The 21541-nt window shown below is 51.4% G+C and overlaps 1 protein-coding gene across 1 annotated transcript; it reads right to left on the bottom strand.

Annotated features, from left to right (window-relative positions):
- Positions 1 to 2594: 2594 nt before the first annotated feature.
- On the bottom strand, positions 2595 to 20980 carry SLC26A9 (solute carrier family 26 member 9). Its single transcript, XM_029933171.1, has 20 exons — positions 20856 to 20980; positions 18003 to 18142; positions 17771 to 17881; positions 16970 to 17145; positions 15332 to 15496; positions 14631 to 14783; positions 14246 to 14328; positions 13359 to 13506; positions 12952 to 13065; positions 12662 to 12739; positions 11999 to 12094; positions 10000 to 10106; positions 9284 to 9353; positions 8857 to 8949; positions 8611 to 8724; positions 7721 to 8002; positions 6617 to 6671; positions 5550 to 5695; positions 3989 to 4060; positions 2595 to 2804 (listed from the first exon to the last, which is right to left on the bottom strand). Exons 1-20 carry the CDS (start codon positions 20978 to 20980, stop codon positions 2757 to 2759), a joined length of 2376 nt encoding a protein of 791 aa, XP_029789031.1. The 3' UTR covers positions 2595 to 2756.
- Between the last annotated feature and the right edge of the window lie 561 nt (positions 20981 to 21541).

Genomic DNA, 21541 nt, shown 5'->3' on the forward strand with positions numbered 1-21541 from the left:
AGGCTATATATTTTCTTCAAAGCACTATTCCCTGCACAGTTAAAAAAACTTATTATTTTTAAGTAATCTCCATGCCCAACGTGGGGCTTGAATCCACAACACAGAGATCAAGAGTTGCATGCTCTATTAACCCAGCCATCCAGGTGCTCCTTGCATAGTTTTGATATGTAGTATTTTCATTGTTGTTTAAGTCTGAGTGTTTTTAATTTTCCATATTATCTCTTTTTTGATTCTGAGTTATTTAGAAGTATTTTTTAAAATTCTAAATGTGTATTTTTTGGTGCAAGTTATCTTTTATAATTGATTTTTAACTTTCATGCATTGTGGTTAGAGACTATGGATGGATATTTATTCTTTGAAATTTTTGAAAATGCTTTAAAGCCTAGACTGTGATCAGCTTTTGTAAATACTTCATGCATGCTTAAGAGATATACATTTTAATTGTGTGCACCATTCAATACCTATCTGTTAAATCAAGATTGTTTACTTTGTCTTTTCACTCTTTCATACAACACTTTTTAAAATCCATATGATTTATCAACAGTGAGAGAAATGTACTGAAATCTTCCCTAGGGTTGGAGGATTTGTCTTAGCTCCTTGTTTCCCTCTAGGACAATGCAAAGCAAGGCCAGCTTTTTCTGGAGGTGATTTGCTTTGCCTTGGTGTAAAGCAATCCAAAAACATGCAATTTAGTCACATTTCAAAGCCACTTTATTACCAAAATGAAAAGGAGGATGCTGTTTAAATTAAATAAATTACACAAACATCTCGAGTCCCCGATCTTCCCCGGGAACCCTCTCATCACAGGTCAGTATTACTAAGAACATTCAAAAGGATTGAAATTCTGGATTATCTCACCACCCTGCCCTCCTTGTCTGCCTCAGTCATGTCCAGAGTGTGGTCTGTTTGAATTTGCTTGTGTTCTTTTCAAAGTATTCCAACGGTGAAGTTTTCTTCAGTGTCTCCCTCTCCCCAGTGTGTTTCCAATTTCACCTTCACTGTCTAGACACTTGGTTCAAAGGACAACTCTGCTTGGGGTGTCTGGAGGCTCTGTGGCCTTCCGCTACCTCCTGGGCCTGAGTTGGACCTTGAAGGAGGTGGAGTAGGGGAGGGTGAGTTGTCATTGGCTAAAATTCTTGTCCTCCTGGAATTGGCACTTCGGGTGCTGAGCACGGTGAATCCCAGATAACATTGTCTTCTGCCTTCCAAGTTTTGAGTTCCATTGGCAGCCAGAGGGCATAATGAAATCACAGAGAAGCAATGCTCGAAGGCCAAGAATCTGTTAGCTCTTTGCCAGCACCTTTAACTCTAAAAAGACTCCCTAGCTGACCAGCTCACTCAACACACAAACACACAATGCAGGTCAGGCTGAAGTTATGAATTGGGAAGTTTCTTTTCAGGCTGGGCCAGCCCAGCCTGTTGGGCAGGGTCTATGAGCTGAAGGAGCTTGAGGGAAGCAGTAATCTTCATACTCAAAGTGTGGCTTCAGATTTTCTGTGCACTTCCATGGAAATTTCCCCAAACACTTGCACATGCAATCTATTTATTTTCAAGTCAACAGGTTCCTCTGTGACCTCCTCACAAACATGGAAAACATACCCCTCTTCTCAGGTCCTGAGTTTGTTAAGGAACCCCGTGAAGGAAGACCCAATCTGGATCAGCCCTTGTCACACCCTGCACCCAGTCATATGATGTGGCTGGTCCTTGGGGGGCTTCCTCTCCCACATGGCTGAAGGATTCAGGCCCCAAACTGATAAGAGAGAGTTAAAATCATTGGCTCTTTGCCAAGTGAAAAAGCACAAGGCAGATTTCCGATGCGAGGGAGTTATTTCTGAAGTCAGGGGGACCCACAGGGCTCAGGTCCCTCCAGTTGACCCTGAGTTGGCACCTACACTCCCTCCCCCTCCCCATCTCTGTACAAAGAAGGATTCCAAAAAGGATTTATGCATAATAACTGGTATCTGTTACTAGGGTGCCAGAGGATTCTGGTAGCTACCCGCCCTGTTCTTTTTGGAGTTCTACCTGGCCTCAAGTGGAAAGGAACAGCCCCTGAAGGCACAGGGAGTGATTGTGTTTCAGAGGGTGGGCTGCCCCTGGGGAGTTGGCTCCAGTGGCCTTGAGGACCCTGGCCAACCCCCCAACCTGGAGTCTGAAGTACTGAATAGCAGTGGAGGTCCCAGTAGCCTTGCGATGAGGAGGAAGGGTGGAGGAAGATGGAGATTCCTGGGCTGTAGGGAGCATGTTGTCCCAGGAGCGCAGAACTTTCAGGAACAAAGCTGGGGCAGCCGGAGGAGACAAACCACAGAGTCGTAAGCAAGTTCAGCTCTGTGTCTTGTGATAGCTTGACACCACCTGACACCAAGCTGTGCAGGCCAAATGGCCTTTGCACCCTGGGTCAGCAGGGTCATACTTTCCCTTCTGTTCTTGGCTCACTCTTAAAGTTGGCAGTCAGTTGCCTTGGGCAGGGCATGGGTGGGTACAGTAAGGTGAGCAGGAGGTTTTCTCCTTCTGGCCAGGGCCCTGAGGCTCAGCAGGAGGGTGAAGACGTGGCTCTCTTTCCTGCTGAGATTGGCTGGCTCTAGAGATGCCAGGAAGGAGGTAGGAGAGGGAGAGAGGTGGGGGAGAGGGGAGGGAGGAGCCCTGGTCCTGGTGGATGTGCTCTCCTCTATTGGCCACTCCTCGTGACCCCAGGCTCATCCTTCTTGGGGGCCCAGAGGCCATGCCCTCTGGAGGCAGCGTGGGGGTGGGCTGGGTCCTCACAGGGCAGTCAGGGTCTCTGCATGAAACATACTCCCGAACATTTCCTGCAGGACCACAGAAGGACAGGGGAGGAGAAGGGAGAGCATTAGACCTGCTGAGTTCACAGTGGCTGCAACCATGAGGTGACTCTAGGAGCCCCTGGCCAGAGAGAGCTTCATGAGCAAGTGTGCGTGAGTGTGAATGTGAGCGTGTGCATGAACAGGGGAGGGGTGGGGGGGCAGCCTAATAGGTGAGGTGTACAGAGGTGGTGAGAGAAGATGCGTGAAATCTACTTTGAATCACCTCTGACCTGCTCTGTGACCTCCATGTGTCAGTCCTTTTTGGCTTCGCTTTCATTGTTAAGTGAAATGATGGTGGAGACGAGACAGGTTCTGAAGTCCTTTCTTGCTCTGATAAGCTATTGGGGGGCCTATCCCAGGGTTTTGGAATGTGCTAGAGATTCCACAGGGGCACAGAGATCAGTCTTCCAAACCTTGTGGCTCTGCCTCTACTTCCTAATGTCTCCCACATGCCATCAGTGCTCCCAGGGACACGTTCAGGAGACGTGGAACTGAAGCTCAAAAGGGGTGTGAAGAGGTACAAAGTGAGATGTGATTTCTAGGAGGCTGAAAGCCAGATTTCTCTGAACCTAGAATCTCAGTTTCTTTTACTTCAGGGCCTTGGGCTACTTTGTCAGGGTGACAGGGCCTAGGGCAGCTGTAACACTTCAGTCCTCAGTGCTTAAGGGCTGTCTACATGCAGTAATACTTGTACCCCTCGCATTCATCTGACCCCACCCTGACCTAAGTTTTCCAAGGGCAGGGGTCTTTCTTTTGTTCACTGCTGTCTGCCCCCCACTAAAATGATGTCAGGCATGCGGTCGTTACATATCTGTTGAATTAATGGAGGGCACAGGAGTCCCCCGCTGCTCCTGTGAGGTTGAGGGGGCAGATGTCACCCGTATTTCCCCTACTTTGGAATGACAGAAACTGGGGCCCTGTGTGTTATGCGGCCTGTCCAAGATCATGTGTGGACACGGCTCAGAGTAAAATGGATGCCCCTTCTCAAGAGCTCCCTCCAGTGCCTCTCCCTTCCCCCGTGATGCCTTTCGGGGAGTGGGAAGAATTAGGATCTGCTGTTACAAGAGAGGTGAGAGAGAAATGTTGCCTTCAAGGTGACTACTTGAGTTTGAGAGGGTCTCCTCCTCAGCCAGTCCTGACCTCCCCGGTGCCCATGGCCCTCAGCTCACCTGCTCCAAGTCCCAGTAGCTGGGGCTGTCCTCTTCTGAATCATATAAAGATAGCTCTGGGTCCACGGAAGCCTGGAAGGTGGGAAATGGGTGCAGAATGAGCTCCATGACCCAGTGACACAGTTCAGTGCAAATGGCAGCCTCCGAGTGGGCGTCAAGTTTTCTGCCACATGACTGCCCTGTGGCTTCTTCCCTTCCCTCCCCCATCTGCCTCACAAAATGTGGCACAGGGTGGCCTTCCCCCTTTCAGCAGAGACGTGTATCAGGGTCTGCCCTCTTTTGTGGGCAGCTTAGAGGCAGGAGAGGCGGCCTAGCTTACGAGGAAGACTGGCTAGCTGCCTGATGTTGGGGAATCCATTTCCTTCCTCTGGAAATCTGTTTCCTCGTCTGAAAAGTAAGATAATCAAACTCACTTTGTGGGCTTTCTATAGCACCTTGCTGTTGACAAGGGGTGTGTGTGTGTGTGTATGTGTGTGTGTGTGTGTGTGTGTGTGTGTGTGTGTAATTTAGGTATATGAGTATATTTTGTAATATGCAAATATAGATATGTTCTGTAGTAAAAATTATTTAAATATATAACTATGATAACTGGACATTATTTGTGCAATAGCAAATGGCAAGAGTTCTTCCAGAATCTCTCTCTTTTTGCTCTCTGGACAAGGCTTGTGAACCCACAAAGTCTGTTTCCCACAGTTGTTCTTGCTAAGCGTGGAGGGCGGGCACCAGGGCCCTGTGTTTGCCTGGGCGGGCAGTCTTCCAGCACTTAGAACAGATGGCTTCACCTTCACCCTCTCTTTAGAGCAAAGAGCAACTGGTTGCTCAAGGGCCAATAAAGCCCTTCTTATGACCCACTGAGTGTGGGGGAGGTTTTATATATAGGGAAGCCTGGGGCACAGAGTCTTGGGAGGCTAGGGGGAGGGGCTGAGTGGAGAGGGACCCTGGGGGTGGGAGGGGCTGGAGATGCCAAGGCAGGGGCCCTCGTGGGGTGGAGTTTTTCTGCTTCCACAGCTTTCTGGAGTCCTAGACAGTGTTATGTGTAGCTCATTTGCATGCCACTTAGTGAGCTAGTACATTAAATGTCAAGAAACTGAGATAAAACTTGGATCCAGTCTCTTTATCCATCACCGGTCTGAAATCTCTAAGCTCTGCTAAATTAAAACGGGCAGGTGTCCTCCCTTCCCTTGCCCAGAGCCTCTTCTAGAAGGAGTGAAGGAGGAGGGCGGGTGAATCATGCCAGCATACCTGGGCATAACCTAATATGCCTAGAGTGTTTGGAAATTAATATTAATAAAAGATTTTAGAGTATACAAAGTGCTTTCAAGTGACCGAAGAGGCATAATTATCAGTTAATGCTAAACAGAAGCAAAAGAAACGCCCCATGGGAAAGCTAATGTTAATTTAGGGTGGTGTTCTACAGAAAAAGAATGCTGAAACGGCAGTTTCAGAAAAGTTAAATGACAGAATTGGCGTTGGAACTCAAACCTTCTCCTGTGTTCTTTCTAATGCCCCGGTCTCTTGCCATGTCGGTGCCCTGGGACCTAAGATTCCCAAGGGACCTTACCCCTTGGAAGTTGTGTCCTAGGGCCACTTCTCTGGCATTTGCCTGGGCGAAGAGGACTGCATCATGTATGCTGGGGAAGACGTGATGACGCTCTAGACACCCGTCTTCAAAGACACCTCCGTGGCTGATGTCATTGTACACCTGGGCTGGAAGAGGAAAAGGCCATCAGAAAGATAACAGCCTTGTGGTTTGGAGTGGGGATGGGGCAAGGATGGTAAGAGGGGAGGGAGGGAAGGAGAGAGAGGACTGTGTGTGTGTGTGTGTTGTGTGTTCTTCAACATCCAAAGGCCAGGCCATGGCATTGGTCTTGCAATATCAATGCTGGACAGCAGAGGGCAACATGAGCTTGAGGATGCAGAACCTTCAACCCAGGGCAGAAGGAAGCAGTTTGATTCAGGGAGTCAGTACTTTGTGGCAATTGAGAGGGAAAGGCTAAAATGTCTTAGAGGAGGCTGCTGCCCATTCTATCCCTGGATGGTTCATTCTTCCTCTTGTTTCTCTAGACCTATCTTGCAACCTCCAGTGTGTGACAGAGCCCTTCCTTTGGCCAAATCGTAGAGGTGATTGCCTGAGGAGTGTCTGGTGAGGGTGAGGATAGCCCGTAGACTCTAATTGCCATTGCAGAGTCTCTGTCGGAGTAGGTTCCCAGGGCTCTGGATCTGCTCAGGCCAATTCTGAAGCTGGGGAGGCCTCTGGAAGGGCTCTGACTTTCTGACTTTCTGCAGGAAGTGAGGTGTAGGCACCCTTTCACATTCTGTTGTGTGTCTGTGTGTGTTTGCTCTGTGTCCACACCCCTGCACTCTGTATACGTGCTAATATGCAAGTCCGCTGCGCTGTGGACGTGTCCTTGGGGCTGTGTGTATGCACACACCTTTGGAGATGGTGTGTGTATAAAACTGTGTGTGTGTTCCCCAGATAGCTGCAACACGTGTATGCTTTATGCTTTGGGGGACTATTTGGGTGCTTTCATTTTCTACCCCTCTGTTGAGCATTCTGCCAACCTGTTCCTCTCCTCCCCTCCCCACCTCCCAGCCTTTTGGTCCCCATAAATGTCCTCCTTCTCTTACCGTGGATGTTCACCAGGAAGACCTTCACACCAATCTTCCCGTAGGTGGAGCTCAGCTGGAAGTGGTGGGGGAAGGGTATTGGGAGAGAAAAGGAAAGGAATGTTCTGAGTGGGTCTCAAAAGTGATTCACAAAATGCACTTCAGAGGGGAAGCCAAACAAACAAGCAACCCCAAGAGCCCTGGGAGCCGAAGACAAAAATAGCAGTGAAGCACGCCACTTCTCCCTGGAGTGTTGGTCGTCCACTTTTCTGGAAAGCAGGACAGAAGTGGGGCCTTGCCAAAGAGGCGGGCACTTAAAGTCACCATGGCCTCTTCTTCTGGGGTCAGGTCTTCTCTCTCAGTAGCTTATATTCCCAGGGTCCACCTCTTTCCCGACTTTGTGGCTTCAGGCAAAGCTGCAGGGGAGGCCCGCCAGGCTCCAGGACCAGGCTAGGGCAGCAGGCTGGGCCCGTGGCGGGGACGCGGCCTTCGGGGGACCTGGCAGGTGCTCTCTGGGTGACACTCAGCCTCTATGCTCTCGGGACTGCCTCTGTCAGAGCCAGCTCTGAGGTTTGCTAACTCCCTGCTGTTGGAGGTGCTGCTGAGAAGTTATCAGACGGATGGATACCTCTATTCAAGGTGTCCCATGAACAGCCAATTTGACCTGGGAATGCGGGGCACTTATACTATTTCTTCTTCTCTTCTCAGCTGACTGCAACTGGCCGATGCTGGCGTGTCTCGGTGAGTGCGGGAAGGAGCAGTAGACCATGAACCAGGACCAACCTGGACTCTACTCGAAAGACCTCGGGGTTGGTTCCTGGTGGCCTGAGAGGGAACCTGGGATGGCCTCTGCTAGGGAGGCATGCTAGGGCCGGGTGGGACCACAGATATCTCTCTAGTAACCCTTTCCAGCTCCTGTCAGCGTGGGCTATTTGGGCCTGCTTTGCAGAGAGCAGTCTTGGTCATGTCTGGGGAAAAGGGGTTCTTAGGAGCCATTTGCCTCCTTGGTGAGCTTCCCCTCTCAGCTTGCCCAAATGAGGGTCTCAAGAAAGGGAGTGTGGGAGAGCAGGGGTGAGGGTGCTGAGATAGAGGATGGGCCAGCACTCCCTCTGCCTGGGCCCTCACCTTGCCCAGGGCTTTGATGCCCATCAGGTCCACAAAGCTGACCCCACTCATATCAAGGATGATGGTGTGGAAGGTGACAAAGGGCGGGACGCTGGCCAGCATGTCACTGGGCTCATTGGGGGTCTCAGCGGAGGCAGATGGCGCACTAGGGGCAGCTGGAGCGCTGTCAGGGCTGAAGGTGATGTAGGACACGCTGGCTCCATTAGCAGAAGTCTGGTTGTTGTTGGGGTCAGTTGGGGTGGCATTCTCGAAGTCCTGCTGGAGCTCCTGCAGGGAGACAGTCTGAGGGGCAAGGGTGGAGGGGGGCAGGGATCAGCAAATGGAATCAGACTTTGCTATAGTTGAGGCAGGGGCAAGGAGTGTGCAGGTGGCGGTGAATACGTGAACTTGGTGGTGGTGGATATAAGCCCGCAGAACCCCATAGAGGAGGCATCTCCCAGCGCTCTTTCCTTAGGCAGATGCTGCACGTTCAGGCTTCCACAAACCAGCTGGAGAACCCACACAAGAAAGGCACTGAAGCCTCTGTCCACCCTGCTCTGGGAGAACACGCTTCTAGAAACAACTGTGCTCCTTTATATATTTGTCTGTGCCTGCCTGCTTCTCCCCAGAACTCCCACACCCACGTCAGAGCTGTCTGGGCACGCCAGGAGATTCGCTGATGCTCCCCATTTGGAGTTGTTCATAAGTCAATGGGCCATGCTGTATCTTAGCTGGAAAATGGGGAGGGGCCGTGGGAGTTCAGTGGTATCTCCTCATCCAAGGAGAAGAGGCTTCTGTGGCCACCAGGCAATGGCTACAGAGACTTTAAGTCTTTGCCTCAAAGGATGCTGGGAGGTGGGACACCAAGGGGCAAGATCAGAGCAGGCAGGCAGTTCTTAGCCTCAGTTCACCTTGGTTTTCATGAACAGAGACTTCCTCTGCTGCGTGGGCATCCTTCTCCCCTTCTCCTGCTTCCTGAGGTATTTTTGCTTGGCCAGCAGTACTTTCTGGGGGTCCACACCTGTCTGTAGGGAGAGAATCAATAGCAGTTTGGATGTCCATCCTCTTTGGAGGTGGCCTGCCCCCCACCCCCCTTTCTCCCATCTACTGGTTACTCTCTGGTCAACCCCTTTGGTCACTAGAGTTCTGAACCTTACCTTGGCAATGACCTTTTGCCGGAAGATCTCTGAATTGGCAAAGTAGAGAGGGGAGCAGTAAGTGACAATCTTAACCCCCTCGATTTCCTGGACCTACAACAGGGAAACTGAGCTCAGGTGGCAGAAATGTCGTTATTGCCTTTTTTTTAACTTCTTTTTTTTAAACGCTTATTTTGAGAGAGAGAGAGGGAGAGAGAGAATGTGTGCATGCTTGAGTAGAGAGAGGGAGAGAGAGACTCCCAAGCAGGCTTCATGCTCAGGACAGAGCCCAACGTGGGACTCAGTCTCATGAGTGTGAGATCATGACCTGAGCCAAAATTGAGAGTCAGATGTCTAACTGACTGAGCTACCTAGGCACCCTTGAACCTTCTTTTATTTGGGGGGGGGGAAAGAGAAAAGAGGGAGGTCATCAGTTTGGATTACTCACTCTATTATAGGTCTTGGGATTCACATAAATATCAGTGTCCATGACCTGGGCCAAAGCATAGCCATTTCGACTAGATGAGAAAGGAAAAGAAAAACTTAAGACCATACCAAAACCAAAACCAAAATCAAATAAGAGCCTGGAAGGACAATGGGTGGGAGCTGGAGCAAAAGCAGGGCGGGATGGGCCCCTTCCTCATCCTGGGGGTGTGTTGTGTTGGTCTTTCTGCATGGAGACACATGCCTGGTGGCCTATGGCTTGACTGTAACTAGAGGGATGACAGGCAAGCCCTTGACATAGCTCCCAGACTGGGGCTCAGCACGGAGGAAAGGTGAGGTACACAAGTGACAAGCTTAGGTGGCCCCAAAGTCATACTTCCTGGTTCTGAGTTCTCAAGAAGAGAAGACAGAGCATCTTCTCCTGCCCTGGCCTTTTCCTTTGGTGCCCCTGTCCTGTACTCCTCAACCTTTCTATAGGAAGGACAGGGCATCTGTCCTCTGGCCTGGTGTTCCCCTCAGGAGGGTTCTATTTGGTCTGGGGACTTGCAATGCCTTTGGACAGGCTCAGGGTCTTACCCTCCTGTACTTCTCCTACTTTGTATGGCCCCCAGCTCTCCAAGCCCCTGAGGGCTTCCTCCGGGGCTTTCAGGATATGGCAGTCTGACAGCCCAGCCAGTGCTTGGGGCTGCGCTGCTGTGCTGTGTGGGGGTCTTTACTTACAACTGAGTCTGGAAGACCACAACCAGGGCGGAGAAGGTGACACCCACCGCCACACCGTAGGGCAGGCTCAGAAAGAACGAGGAGAGGAAGCTCACCATCCAGACACACTGGAGAGAGGAGAGAGATGTCAAAGTGGGCCCAGGGAGAAGGCTGCTTCTCTGGGAGGTCTTCCTGGAATAGCCAGGGTCTTCTCTGTTTCCACAACCTCTGACCCGCCCTCCTCCTGTCAGGGCATCTTTGCACTGTCTTATGTTTTGGTTCTCTGCTTACACCTGCACATTTCGCCCAGATTGAGTGTGCCCAGAAATCTTGCTTGTTTTTTAATAGGCAACCTCAGCCCACACAGGGAGGCAGCATGGCGCACTCTGAGAGCATGAGGGTCACATATGCCTGGTTTCAAAGTTTCATTCTCTCGTTTACTGGCTCTGTGAGCCAGGTTGCCTGATCCAGAAAAGGGCAATGATAATACCGGTTTCATGGAGGGATTAAAAAGCTAAGGCAGCCAAAGGTCCTAGCCTAGTGACGGGCACCCAGTGGTTACTCAACAAACCTGAGCTCCCTCTCTCCACCTGATGGGAGGCTGTGTATTCCCAACACACACTCAGTGACCTTCCCGGCCTGACACTCGGGGGTCTGGCTGTTTGGGTGGGGGGCAGGATCGGATGCAGTTTTGATAGTTGCCTCCTTTATGGTCCTTTACAGTCCCCCAAATTCCTCTAAAGAAAACGAATCTGCCCACATTCCCCTAGAAAACTGTGAAGATAAGATGGGAGCCCAGGCACGTCTGGAAATGCCAGAGGCTGTATTTGGTGGGGGATTGCTGGGATGTGGTAAGAGCAGATCCTTGGGGGTGGGAACGGGAACATCGTATTCTCTCCTATCCCCATCACTCACTGGGGGACCCCAGATGGGCCACTCACTTCTCTGGCTTTAAGGATTTTCTTTGTGTCCCATACAGGTCAGCCTCCATCCCCGAAAGACAGAGCCACCCAGAGGTTTGCAGCCTAAGATTTGGGTTCCAATCCTGACTCTACCTCTTTCTACTACCTCTGTGGTTTTTGGCAAATTACTTAATCTCTCTGAGCCTTGGTTTCATCATCTTTTTAAAGAAGTTTTATTTATTTAAGTAATCTCTACACCCAACATGGGGCTTGAACCCACAACCCCGAGATCAAGAGTCATCATGCTCTTCTAACTGAGCCAGCCAGGGCCCCCTTTGTTTCACCATCTTGCAAGGAGGTCAGTAAATCCCCTTACGGTGGAGCTTAAATGGGGTTTGTTGTCAGTGTTGGCAGTACGTGGCAACCTTGTTACTATTGTCCGATGCTAGATGCGCTGGGCTGGTGACTAACCTTAACAACAAGTCACGTTTGCTGAGTGTTTTACGGTGACACGGAGCTTACCCATACGATCTCATCTAATCCTGAGAACCAGTGTATAATGAAGTCATGACTGTCACCCCCATTACAGATGAGGAAATAGAACTCTAGAGAAGTCTGGTAGCTTGCTCAAGATCCTGGTCTGCTGGCTTTATGTCCTAGTTTGTTGTTGTTATTGGTTTTTAAAACTATTTCTTTTTGCTTTTTTTTTTTTTGGAACTATAAATCATAAAAATAATCATGGCTAATTTTTTTTTTACTGAACCCGGGATATAATTTAGATAACGTGCTCCTTACTTGTATTATCTCATTTCTTCTTCATAAACAACCTCTGGGGGGGGGTGTAGAGAGTATAAGATACCCATTTCTCAGATGAGAAAGTCAAGACTCAGAGAAGTTTAGGGACTTGCTACTCTAGGGCCATACCATAGAGCCAGTGAACAGTTGAGTTAGGACACGAACATAGGATGTCTCACTCCAAAACCTGGGCTCTTCACAGTTGGCTATGCTAATTAGGGAGCAGCCCAACAGAGGGGTCACTGACAGAAGAGCTGACCCACCGTGGGGTTGGAGGAGGGGGCGGGGCAGGAAGGGGTGCCCAGAGGCCACCCAATACCTACGCAGTCCAGCCTGCTCTTCTTCCACAGGTAATAGGGGTCAGCGAGTTGCTTGAGGGAGTTCTTGAGGTTGACAGCTATCAGAGCTCCTAGCACAGACTGGGAAGCAGAACATTGTTCTTTCTCACCTGTGGTGGCCCCTCCTTCCCGCCCTGCCTAGAAACACCGGAGCCCAGAGCCTGGCAGGACAGGCTCAGTTCCAGAACATCTCTGCCTGCAGAGGCCCCCGGATCTCTGCACTCAGTCTCGGGGCTCAAGAGTGCAGTGCAGGTGCTAAACCACGGGGCCCATACTCTCTGCCCATCTCTGCCCCTCCTTACTTCCCTCATCTCCAAACCGTCCATGCCCAGGGCCTTCCTAGTCAGGTGCTCATAAGCACTTCTAAATGCTACCTGGAGAATTGACTCTTAGGTCGGAAGGCTGGAGATTACCACCAGCCCTGCACTTAGGAGTTGTGTCACCACAGATCACTTGGACTTTCTCAGCCTCAGTTTCCCTCACCTGTAAAATGAGGATAGTAAAGCCACATTGTCTACTTTACATGTTGTGATTAGGACAAAGTGCGACAATGTTGGCACTGTGTGGACTGTAAAGGGTTATACAACTCTTAGCGATTGTTCTTACTGAAGTCTCCGGCTGGCCTCTGCTCTCCCGCTGTGCTCTTACCTTGGGGAGAGGGTATAGGTAGGACCCCAGGACCAGCATGGTGACCATCACTACTAGGGACACACACAGGCTTGCCACCTATTCAGAGAAAGAGTTGGGAACAAGGCACAGGTGTGAAATTCTTGCTTTTGGTTAATTTTCGATAGATATCTTTGATGGAGTGAAGGCCGAGGAGGGGAGAGGAAGGTTGGAGAAGCAACTGGCCTGGCTTGCATGTGCCTAGGCTTCCCTGGGGCAGCTGCTTTGCTGCCTTCTCCCCTCTTTTCCCACGCCTCTGGTCCAGTGCTCACCTGGGATTTTCCTCCAGCTCCATCCACAGCCAGAGTGACAGAGAGAGCACAACAAATGACATGGATTTTAAAGAAGGAGCCAAAGAAGTTGCTGCAGCCCAGGGCGATCATCTCCTGTGGGGACAGGGGCAGGATTAGAAGCAGGGGGCGGAGGGGGGTGGGCAGCAGGTGTCACCCAAACATAGTAGTCCATGCAAGCCAGATCCTGGGCCTAGGACTTAAGAATGATCTTACTGCTAGAAAGCCCTACACTCCTAGCCAAGCGGAATTTGGCTTCTTGTGGTCAGAGCCCCTCCTCCTCACCGGTAGGCACCTTGTTCCCTTCAGCTCCAAGAGCCCACCGTATCTCTAGCCAGGCCTCTGTGGGACGCAGCTCATCCTGCTCAGCTCTGCTCAGGTGGACCTACCTGGTTAGAATCTACGTCATAGCCGTGCTTGGTGGCCAGGGTCCGGCCCACAGCCAGGTTGATGACGTAGCCCACGATGGCCAGAGAGAAGGCCGTGCCCATCATGTCCTTCCACTGCGAAACCACAGGTGACACGGGAGTTGGGAACCTGCCAAGGAGACAGAAAGGAGGCAGGGCGCAAGGGTGTGAGGGGAGGCAAGGCAAGTCCTTCCTCAACCCACAGGGACCAGCAGGGCCCCAGTGTGTGCCAGGGTCTACATGAATTACCCCTTGTCATCTGAGTCCTCAGCACAACACTGTGGGTTGGCTGCCATCACTCCCATTGACAGAGAAAAACCCTCACTTGTCCAAGGTCACACAGAGCCAGTAGGTGGTGGGACCTCATTTGTTCATACCCAGATTCTTGACTCTACACTCACTAGTCCACAGACCCATAGCCACCGCCCTCCCCTGCCCTCTCCCCACCCTCCTCCTCCAACCCTACAGCACAAGCCCACCCTTTCCCAGCGGGGGCCAAGTGTGGTGCTTGGCACAGAGTGGATGCTCAGTGTTGATCCTAATAGCTTCTTTTCCATGTGAGTGAGAAGAACCAAAACATTAGAACAAGGCAAGAAGCCAGAGAAGGGCTGATCAGAGAGGCTTTGTTTTAGTAGCATCCACTGAATGAGACTTTTGGGGGTGTGTGTGGCAGTTAAGGCTCACTGTTTATAACATGCCTAGCGTTGGCTGGTTGTACAGCTTTCTTCCATAATAAGTAATAAAAATAATTCACATTTAGTGGGTGTCATAGAGTTTACAATGCTCTTTTATTAGAGAGGGTCTTATCTCAGCCTCTGAGCCCAGGTCTCCATGGGTGAGGGGCAGGCTTCCTGGCCACCTGGACTCACCCTTGTTGGATCTCTCCCACGATCTGCATGTGATACTTCTTGGGCATCTTACAGCCCCCGGAGATAGCTGTTGCCACAACCACCTGCAAATCCCATGGAGAATGGGGATTGGCAAGGCAGGGGTCCCTTTCAAGCCTCTCTTTTCTCTGGGGAGTTCAAATCCCACTCCCCTGCCTCCTCAAGGGGGAACAACCCAAGGAGTAGGAAAAGTGGGAGCCATATACAGGGGTATGGAATAGATTCCCCCAACTTCCTGTTCTGCTGGCTGCCAGCAGAGGAGGCAGTGAAGGTGGGGAAGGCCGTGGCTTTGGCCAGGGCTGGAATCCTTTTCTCATGGCCTCTCTAGCCTGGCCCCCAAAACCCCAGCCCTGGGGAAGGTCCTTACCACAATCATCTCTGTAGGGATGGGAAAGCGGATCTTGTGCATGTAGCGAGCATTGAGCTCCTTCACCAGCACGAGGAAGATGCCACTGATGAGGGCGAAGATGAGCGAGGCGATGTTGGTGTGGGGGAGGTTTTTGCAAATATCAATGAAGGTCTAGGGGAGACAGCATCATACTCATGGGCTCCCACTTCTTCCCATACTATCCCCACCCTTGGATGTCTAACCCAGCAGAAGGATGTCATCGATGCAAATGGGGGCACACCAAAGCAGAATCCAGACCTTGGTCACCAATAGCATCCCATCTTCCACCTCCCTCTCCTAAAGGGCATGCTGAGATCTCATGCCAGGGTGGGGATGGTGATTCTCTTTCTCTGGAAAGAATTCAAGCCCAAGGAGGAGGGATGGCGATTAGACGTAAGGAAGGACCTCCCAGGCAGGGAGGGATTGAGGCACTGTATCAGGGAACTGATGGAGAAATGAACATCTCTTTTTCAGTAGGGATTAACCATAGAAAACCTCAGTGAGCCCCCAAGGTCATGTGTTTGACCCTCCCTCCCAAAGTGGAAACCCCTCTCCGAACAGTGGGCCAGCCAGACCCTTGCTTGAGGACATCTTATGAGGAGGAGCTCACAACTACAGTAAACCCTGCCTCTGTCTGCCTGAGCCCCCCTCCATTTGCAGGGATGTGTTTTTAGACTCACAAAGACGATGGACCCCGGGCCCGTGTAGGAGGGGACGGTCAGTCCAAAGATGTACTTGAGCACCGAGATCAGGATCTGCAGGCCGGCTGCCGTCATGAAGCCCCGGATGAAGGACTCGGAGAGGTAGATGGCCACAAAACCGAACTGCACGAAGCCCAGGCCCATCTGAGAGGAGAGAGGTGGGGGTAGGGGTGGGGAAGACCAAGAATGGTCAGCAGCTCCCACATGTGCCTGACCCCAACCCAGGCTGTAGTTTTGTGCAGCACCCCTAGGAAAGTGAGCCCTCTGTGACCTTGTCTTGCCCTTTACTGTGCCAGCAGACCTTTAGTCTGGTTACCTCTTTGTCACGTTACCTCTCTGGCTATAATTTTCTTATCAGAAAAATAAGCCTGGCCCTCCCCCAGTGTTTCCTCTCCACCCAGTTGGCTAACCCAAATCTTGGGAGCCATCCTCCTTCAGCCCCACATCAGGTCTGTCACCAAGCCTTTTAATGCTCCTGGCAAAATGTTCCTTAAGTCCACCCCATCTCGGCCCTCCTGTGGCTGCCTCCCTGGTCTAGACCTTCATTCGTCTTGCCTGGGCTTCTGCATAGGCTCCTAACTTTGACTGTAATCCACCTCCCACCTCTCTTCTCCATCGCTTGAATGATCCTTATAAACTGCCAATCAGACCCAAAGCCAGTGTGGGGGGGACAGACTTCAGACTTCATCGTCCAGCCTCTGCCTACCTTTCCAGCCTCTTCTCTGGCCCATCCCCAAAAGGCCTCCTGCTGTCCAGCCACACCGAACTTCTTGCCTTGTCATTCCCTGGTCAGATCATACTCTTAAACCTCAATGCTTTGGGGTGCATTCCCTCTCCGGGGACTGCCTTCCCGAGCTTCATTCATTTGATTACTGGCCAACCTCTATTCATCCTTTACTGTTCAGGTCAAATGTCATCTCCTCTCTGAGGTGAGCCCTTCCCTGACTCTATCTTTGGTGTTCCCACCACCATAGGAACATAGCTCTATTATGCTGCTTATCTCCCTGCCTACAAGTTTAGCTGTTGACATTGTTACTTCCTCTGCCGGGCTGTGTGCTCCTGGAGAACTGGGCCTCTTCTTTACTTATCTTTCCCCCCAAGGCCCAGCTCGGTTTCTGGCACAGTGACAACCAAAACCATGAACAGAATGAATGAATGAATGAATGAATGAATGAATGAATGAAAAGTGTCCTCTGAGGTTGCTTCCCGCTCTTATGTTCCATCATGCAGATTCCTTTGTGATTTGTGTAATTTATGCTGTGCAGGTGATGCTGTGGCTTGGGGCGGTGGAGGCTGGAGGGAGGGTAAGGGGTTAGAGAAACAGGAGGACTGGAGAGGGTGGTGGAGGGAGCCCGTGAGCCCTCCAGACTCTAACTCAGGACATTTTACTGGGTGCAGATACTGGTCTTACGGACCTGCTGGAGGTGGGTGAGAAGATACACTGATTTTTCAAGGTCTTTTGTGGCCCTGGGAATGGGGAGGAGGAAGGAGGAAGAGCCCTGAATCAGCTTTAATGTCAACACGGGGCTTTGAGGCAGGCGCAGGATGGAGAGATGCCACCCCCCCCCCCCCCCCCGTGAGGCTGTGCCCTTGACAGGGCCACGGCCGTCCCCTCACCTGGATGATGGCAGTCAGGCAGGCCAGTGTCGCTGACACGTGCAGCCTCTCGGCCTCCATGGCTGCCGTGTCCACGTAGCTCTTGTTGGTGGCATTGTTGAAGACCCAGAATTTCGACTCTGGGGCCAGCTGCAGACAGATGTTACCCACCAGGATGCTGATAACGGCAAAGGTACCTGCGGTGCCCACCCCGCCGGCAGGAGTCAGAGGTCGAGACCATGCCCACGGACAACAGAAAGGGGCCCAGGGGTGCTTCCCGACCCCGAGGGGATGGAGCCCCACATCTCCCAGGCTCCTGTCCAGCAAGAAACAGCCATTCACATGGAATTGCCATCTATACTTTTCAAGAGGCTTTCACCTCAACTGCTAAAATCATTTCATCGGACACACGAGGAAATGAGCTTGGGAATACAAGTGGCATCTGACCCAGAAACAGACCTTGTGACCAGGCCCTTTTTCTCAATGTCATTTAGCACCAGAGAATTCCAAATATCCCTGCAGGAACCAGCCCGAGAGTAATTTCTCCCATCTCTTTGGCATAGTACATCTTGTTCCACCAAGTCTTCCCCACGTGCCAGGGATGGAGACAGAACAGGTGATGCTAACCAAGTTCACACAAGCTAAGTGGTTTCTTTAAGGTCACAGTGGATGTGGGACTGACACTCATGGTGACAGTCCCTTCAGGACCACCCAGCACCAACTCTAGGAGAATGCAGATGGAAAACTCCCAACGCCCCTTTGCCACATCACCTGTCCTTGTGGTCCAGGTCACCTGGCCTGTTGAGAGGGGAAAGGACTCACCTGGCACCATCTGGTGTATACCCCCTAGGAAGAAGTAGGTGAGGAGGGGAAAGAAGGAGGAGTAGAGGCCGTTGACTGCAGGAAGGTTGGCCAGCAGAGCAAATGCCATGCCTGCAGAGAACAGGAGATTGAAGGCTCAGGGGCATGGCCGGTGTATGGAGGTCACAGGGGACAGGGAGAAGAAGGGGGGAGAGCAGCAGGCCAAGCCAGCCTGGGGGACAGACCCCCTCACCTTGCGGGACCTGGATGGATCCACCACTGAGTCCACCCAGCAGGTCGGGGACGATGTAATCTTTGATCTTGTACTTGGGGAGCCAGGAGAGCACAGGGAGCAGCCCAAACACCACGGCTTTGATCTTGGCTGAGGAACATCTGGAGGGGAAGAGGGTAGGATTCCAGTTGGCACTGCATGATTTGGACACTCTGAGTTGGGGAGGGATTATAATATTCTGTTCCTGCTCATCCATCCTTCATTCATTCATTCATTCATTCACTCATTCAGAATTCAGTGAGCACCCACACCATACAGTAGGCTGGGGACACTGAGAAAAAAAGGCAGGGGCTTTCTTTGGAGAGCCATTTACCTGTCCTTGGCTTTAGCTGGGGTGTCTGGAGCCAGCTGCCCTTTTGGGACATCCAGAGACTTGGAACAAAGGTATGGATTTTGTGATCACTTAGCCTTCCAAGCTGCTGAGTCCAGCCCCCCCTCCATCTAGATGGCCTTTCTCCAGTCTGACCAAGCACAGGCCTGGGCACCCATGAGCTGGCTCCTGCAGCTTCATGTACACACTGGTTATATGTGCTTGCTTTTCATCTGTCGTTCTCACTGGACAGCAAACCCCACCATGGCCAAAAGTCTGGCTCTCTGGTTCACCTTTCATACCTTGCACATTGCATTGGGGTGCTTAGTAAATATTTGCTGAATAAATGAATGAATGAAAGAGTGAAAGGACTGGCTGGTATTGAAACTCAGTCTGAGTAAGGGCTGCTGCCATCTTTCTTAGCACCTCCCCCAAAGAAGGCTCCATTGTCCCTACAGGGTGTGCCTCTGCTGACCCACTGTCCCTCGTGTGCCATGATTCCAGGGCTGGAGTTCTTCCCACTGTTAATTCATTGGGGGCGGAAGAAATGGGCAAGCTGTTAGTTGGCCAACTCAGGGTGGGGAAAGTTGATCCCTTCCCTGTTTGTTGAACACCTTGAGGTATTTTCATAGAGACCCAGGAGCGGTAGGAACAAGGGCCTAAAAAACTCAGGGGTGACAGCTCCTGGATTGATGACTGGAAGGGGGTGGGAGGCATTTGCTTTTCTTCTCCCAGTTGAGGGAACTCAAATACTCAAGGCCTATTTGGTGACTCACTAGCCTGCTCTGATTAGGCCTCCTTTCCTGCCTGGTACCAATTCCTGCTCTTTGCTATTGTTCAACAATAGCTTCCCCAGCCCTGGGTTCCCTGAATGTCCCCCAAGACTAAAATCAACACAGACAATGCTTTGTACCCTGTAGAGTCTGGACAGATTTTCAGTCTCAACCAGTACTCTGTGGAAGGGCATCACCATCAACATCTGAGTCCCCAGTCTCCTCTGGAATCGGTGGGTGTGCCTCTTCCATCCTTGGGCTGGTGGACAGGGCATCGGACAGGTGGTAAATAGCTTCAAGCATCTCTAAAGCTTTGTCATAGGGAGCACGGCACTTTGGGAACTCTCTCAGGCTTGTTTGTGGCAGGAAAGACTGGACTCACAAATAGAGAGCTGAGTAAGGGAGGACAAAACACCCCTTGAGGGCCAGTATCTGCCCAGCCTTATTTGCAGGCCTGCCATATTTTGGGCAAGGCAATCTGAAGCCTGATAGAATAACTGGAAACAGATGCCAAACACCCATACAGAGGTTTCAGAGGCCAAGAGGGAAGTGGACAGAGGGATAAACCCTCTAGCCATTCATTCATTCATTAAACAAATATTTATTGGAGCACCTTCTGTGTCAGGCACTGTTTAAGGCTCAATGCCAGCCTCGTAGGAATTGTTAGTTTCCTACATCAGTTTATAGTTTTAATCTATAATCTTTTAGGACAACAGTAGATGCCCTTATCCCTCCAGCACAGAAACAAATGAGACTTAAGCTGGGAACTAAGGCTGACAGAGCCCAGCGTCCGAGGAGCTCAGCTGTGGGTAAGGTGTCTAGACACTGAACACCCAAGGCTTTAGCTGTGACCCAGCAGGAATGGAGCCTCCCAGGAGAAGTAGGGTTGGACCAGGGCTTTAGTGAAGACTCGAGTGGGTGATTCCCCTAGTCTGAACCAGTTCCACCTGCATCTCCACTTCAGCCATTGCCAGTGACCTCGATCCAGGTAACTGAATCAGCTGTTTCCCCAGGGGAGTGAGGAAGAGCAAGTCAGCCCACAGCCAGGACAGAGCAAGGTCTGCCAGAAGTGTAGGGAGGGGGAAGGTGAAGCTCATAGCCTCAAGTTCCTGGAGTAGGGGCATAGATCACCTTCTGAAGCCCCCTCCTTGGAGGTGAAGTTTTACTACCCGCTAGCACAGTCTCACATTTTGAGAGTGAAAAGAGCCCGGGGGTCTGGCAGGACCACATCCTGGTAGGTACCCTTTAGGAGGGGCCAGGAATTTAGGGGATGCCTTTGGGCTTTCTCTGGATCAGGAAAAGGAAAGAACATCTAAGAGGGAAAGAGGACAAAGGGCATCAGATTTTTCATAATCAGGAGGGAACAGGACTTTAACTAAGGGCTTGATGCTCCCCCTGCCCCATCTGGTAGTGCGCCCATCTAGAGCTCCCTTAAGAAACGAAGAGAGACTTGAGTGGACTGAGAATATGGGAAGGCCTCATGCAGGGGTTGGAGATGCCCTACAACTCTTCTGAGCCTGAGATGGTCCTTGCTGCTACTCCCCATCCTCCACAAGGTGGGTGTCAGTACAGAAGAGGTTGTAGGGTCTTAAAGTCAGGGTTCCGAACCTCCCCTCCCCAAGGCTTCCCAGAGCCCTGTTTAGGGATATGGTACAGGAGCTATACTCTGGTGCAGAAAGGATTTTGGTGGGGAGCAGAGGAAAGAGGTGTCTGGGCTCCGGGCCACATTACCTGAAGGCATTGCGAAGTTTCTCTCCCAGTGGGTATGTCCGGTCCTTCTTCTCAAACTCATCATCAAAGAGGGTGAGAGAGTACGCGGCTCTGTCTACCACGTAGCGGGGCCTGGGCTGGCTCATGTCTGGGGCATTTACAAGCTTTGGGAGAGGCAGAGGAGGGGAAGATGAGGGGGCATCTCTCCCCAGTGCCAGTTCTGGCCTTCTCTCTCTAGGTCTGGCTACAGCAGGGTTTTATTCTGGTCCCTTCTCCGCCCCCATCCAGCAAGGTGCCTCCCTTCCCTCTTTCAGGTCTTTCCGCCAGACTCACTTCTTCTGGTAGCCTTCCTTCCCAGGTACTGATGATGCACACACTTGCCCTGGCTGTTTTGCTTGGCGCCCAGCACGTGGCTGGCACGCCACACCTGTGACATCATCGTCACCCCTGCCGAACACCAGGCAAAAAGGAGGCGGTAGTGCAAGGGCAGGAGTCACAACTGGATGTCAGCACATTGGTCCTATTGCCCACCCCCAGCCCCGGCCGCTGGACCCCGACAAGCTCCTCTCCCTCCCTGGACCTCAGTTTTTCTGGCAGAAATGCTCATACCATTCAGCCAGTGAGCTTGGAAAAAAATATAGAAAACAGCCTGCCCGGAGGCAGGGGGATGACTGAGGTGACCTCAGGAGGACCCTTCTTGAAAGAGA

This window comes from Suricata suricatta, chromosome 3 (genome assembly GCF_006229205.1).
Source record: "Suricata suricatta isolate VVHF042 chromosome 3, meerkat_22Aug2017_6uvM2_HiC, whole genome shotgun sequence".
Classification (NCBI taxonomy): Eukaryota; Metazoa; Chordata; class Mammalia; order Carnivora; family Herpestidae; genus Suricata; species Suricata suricatta.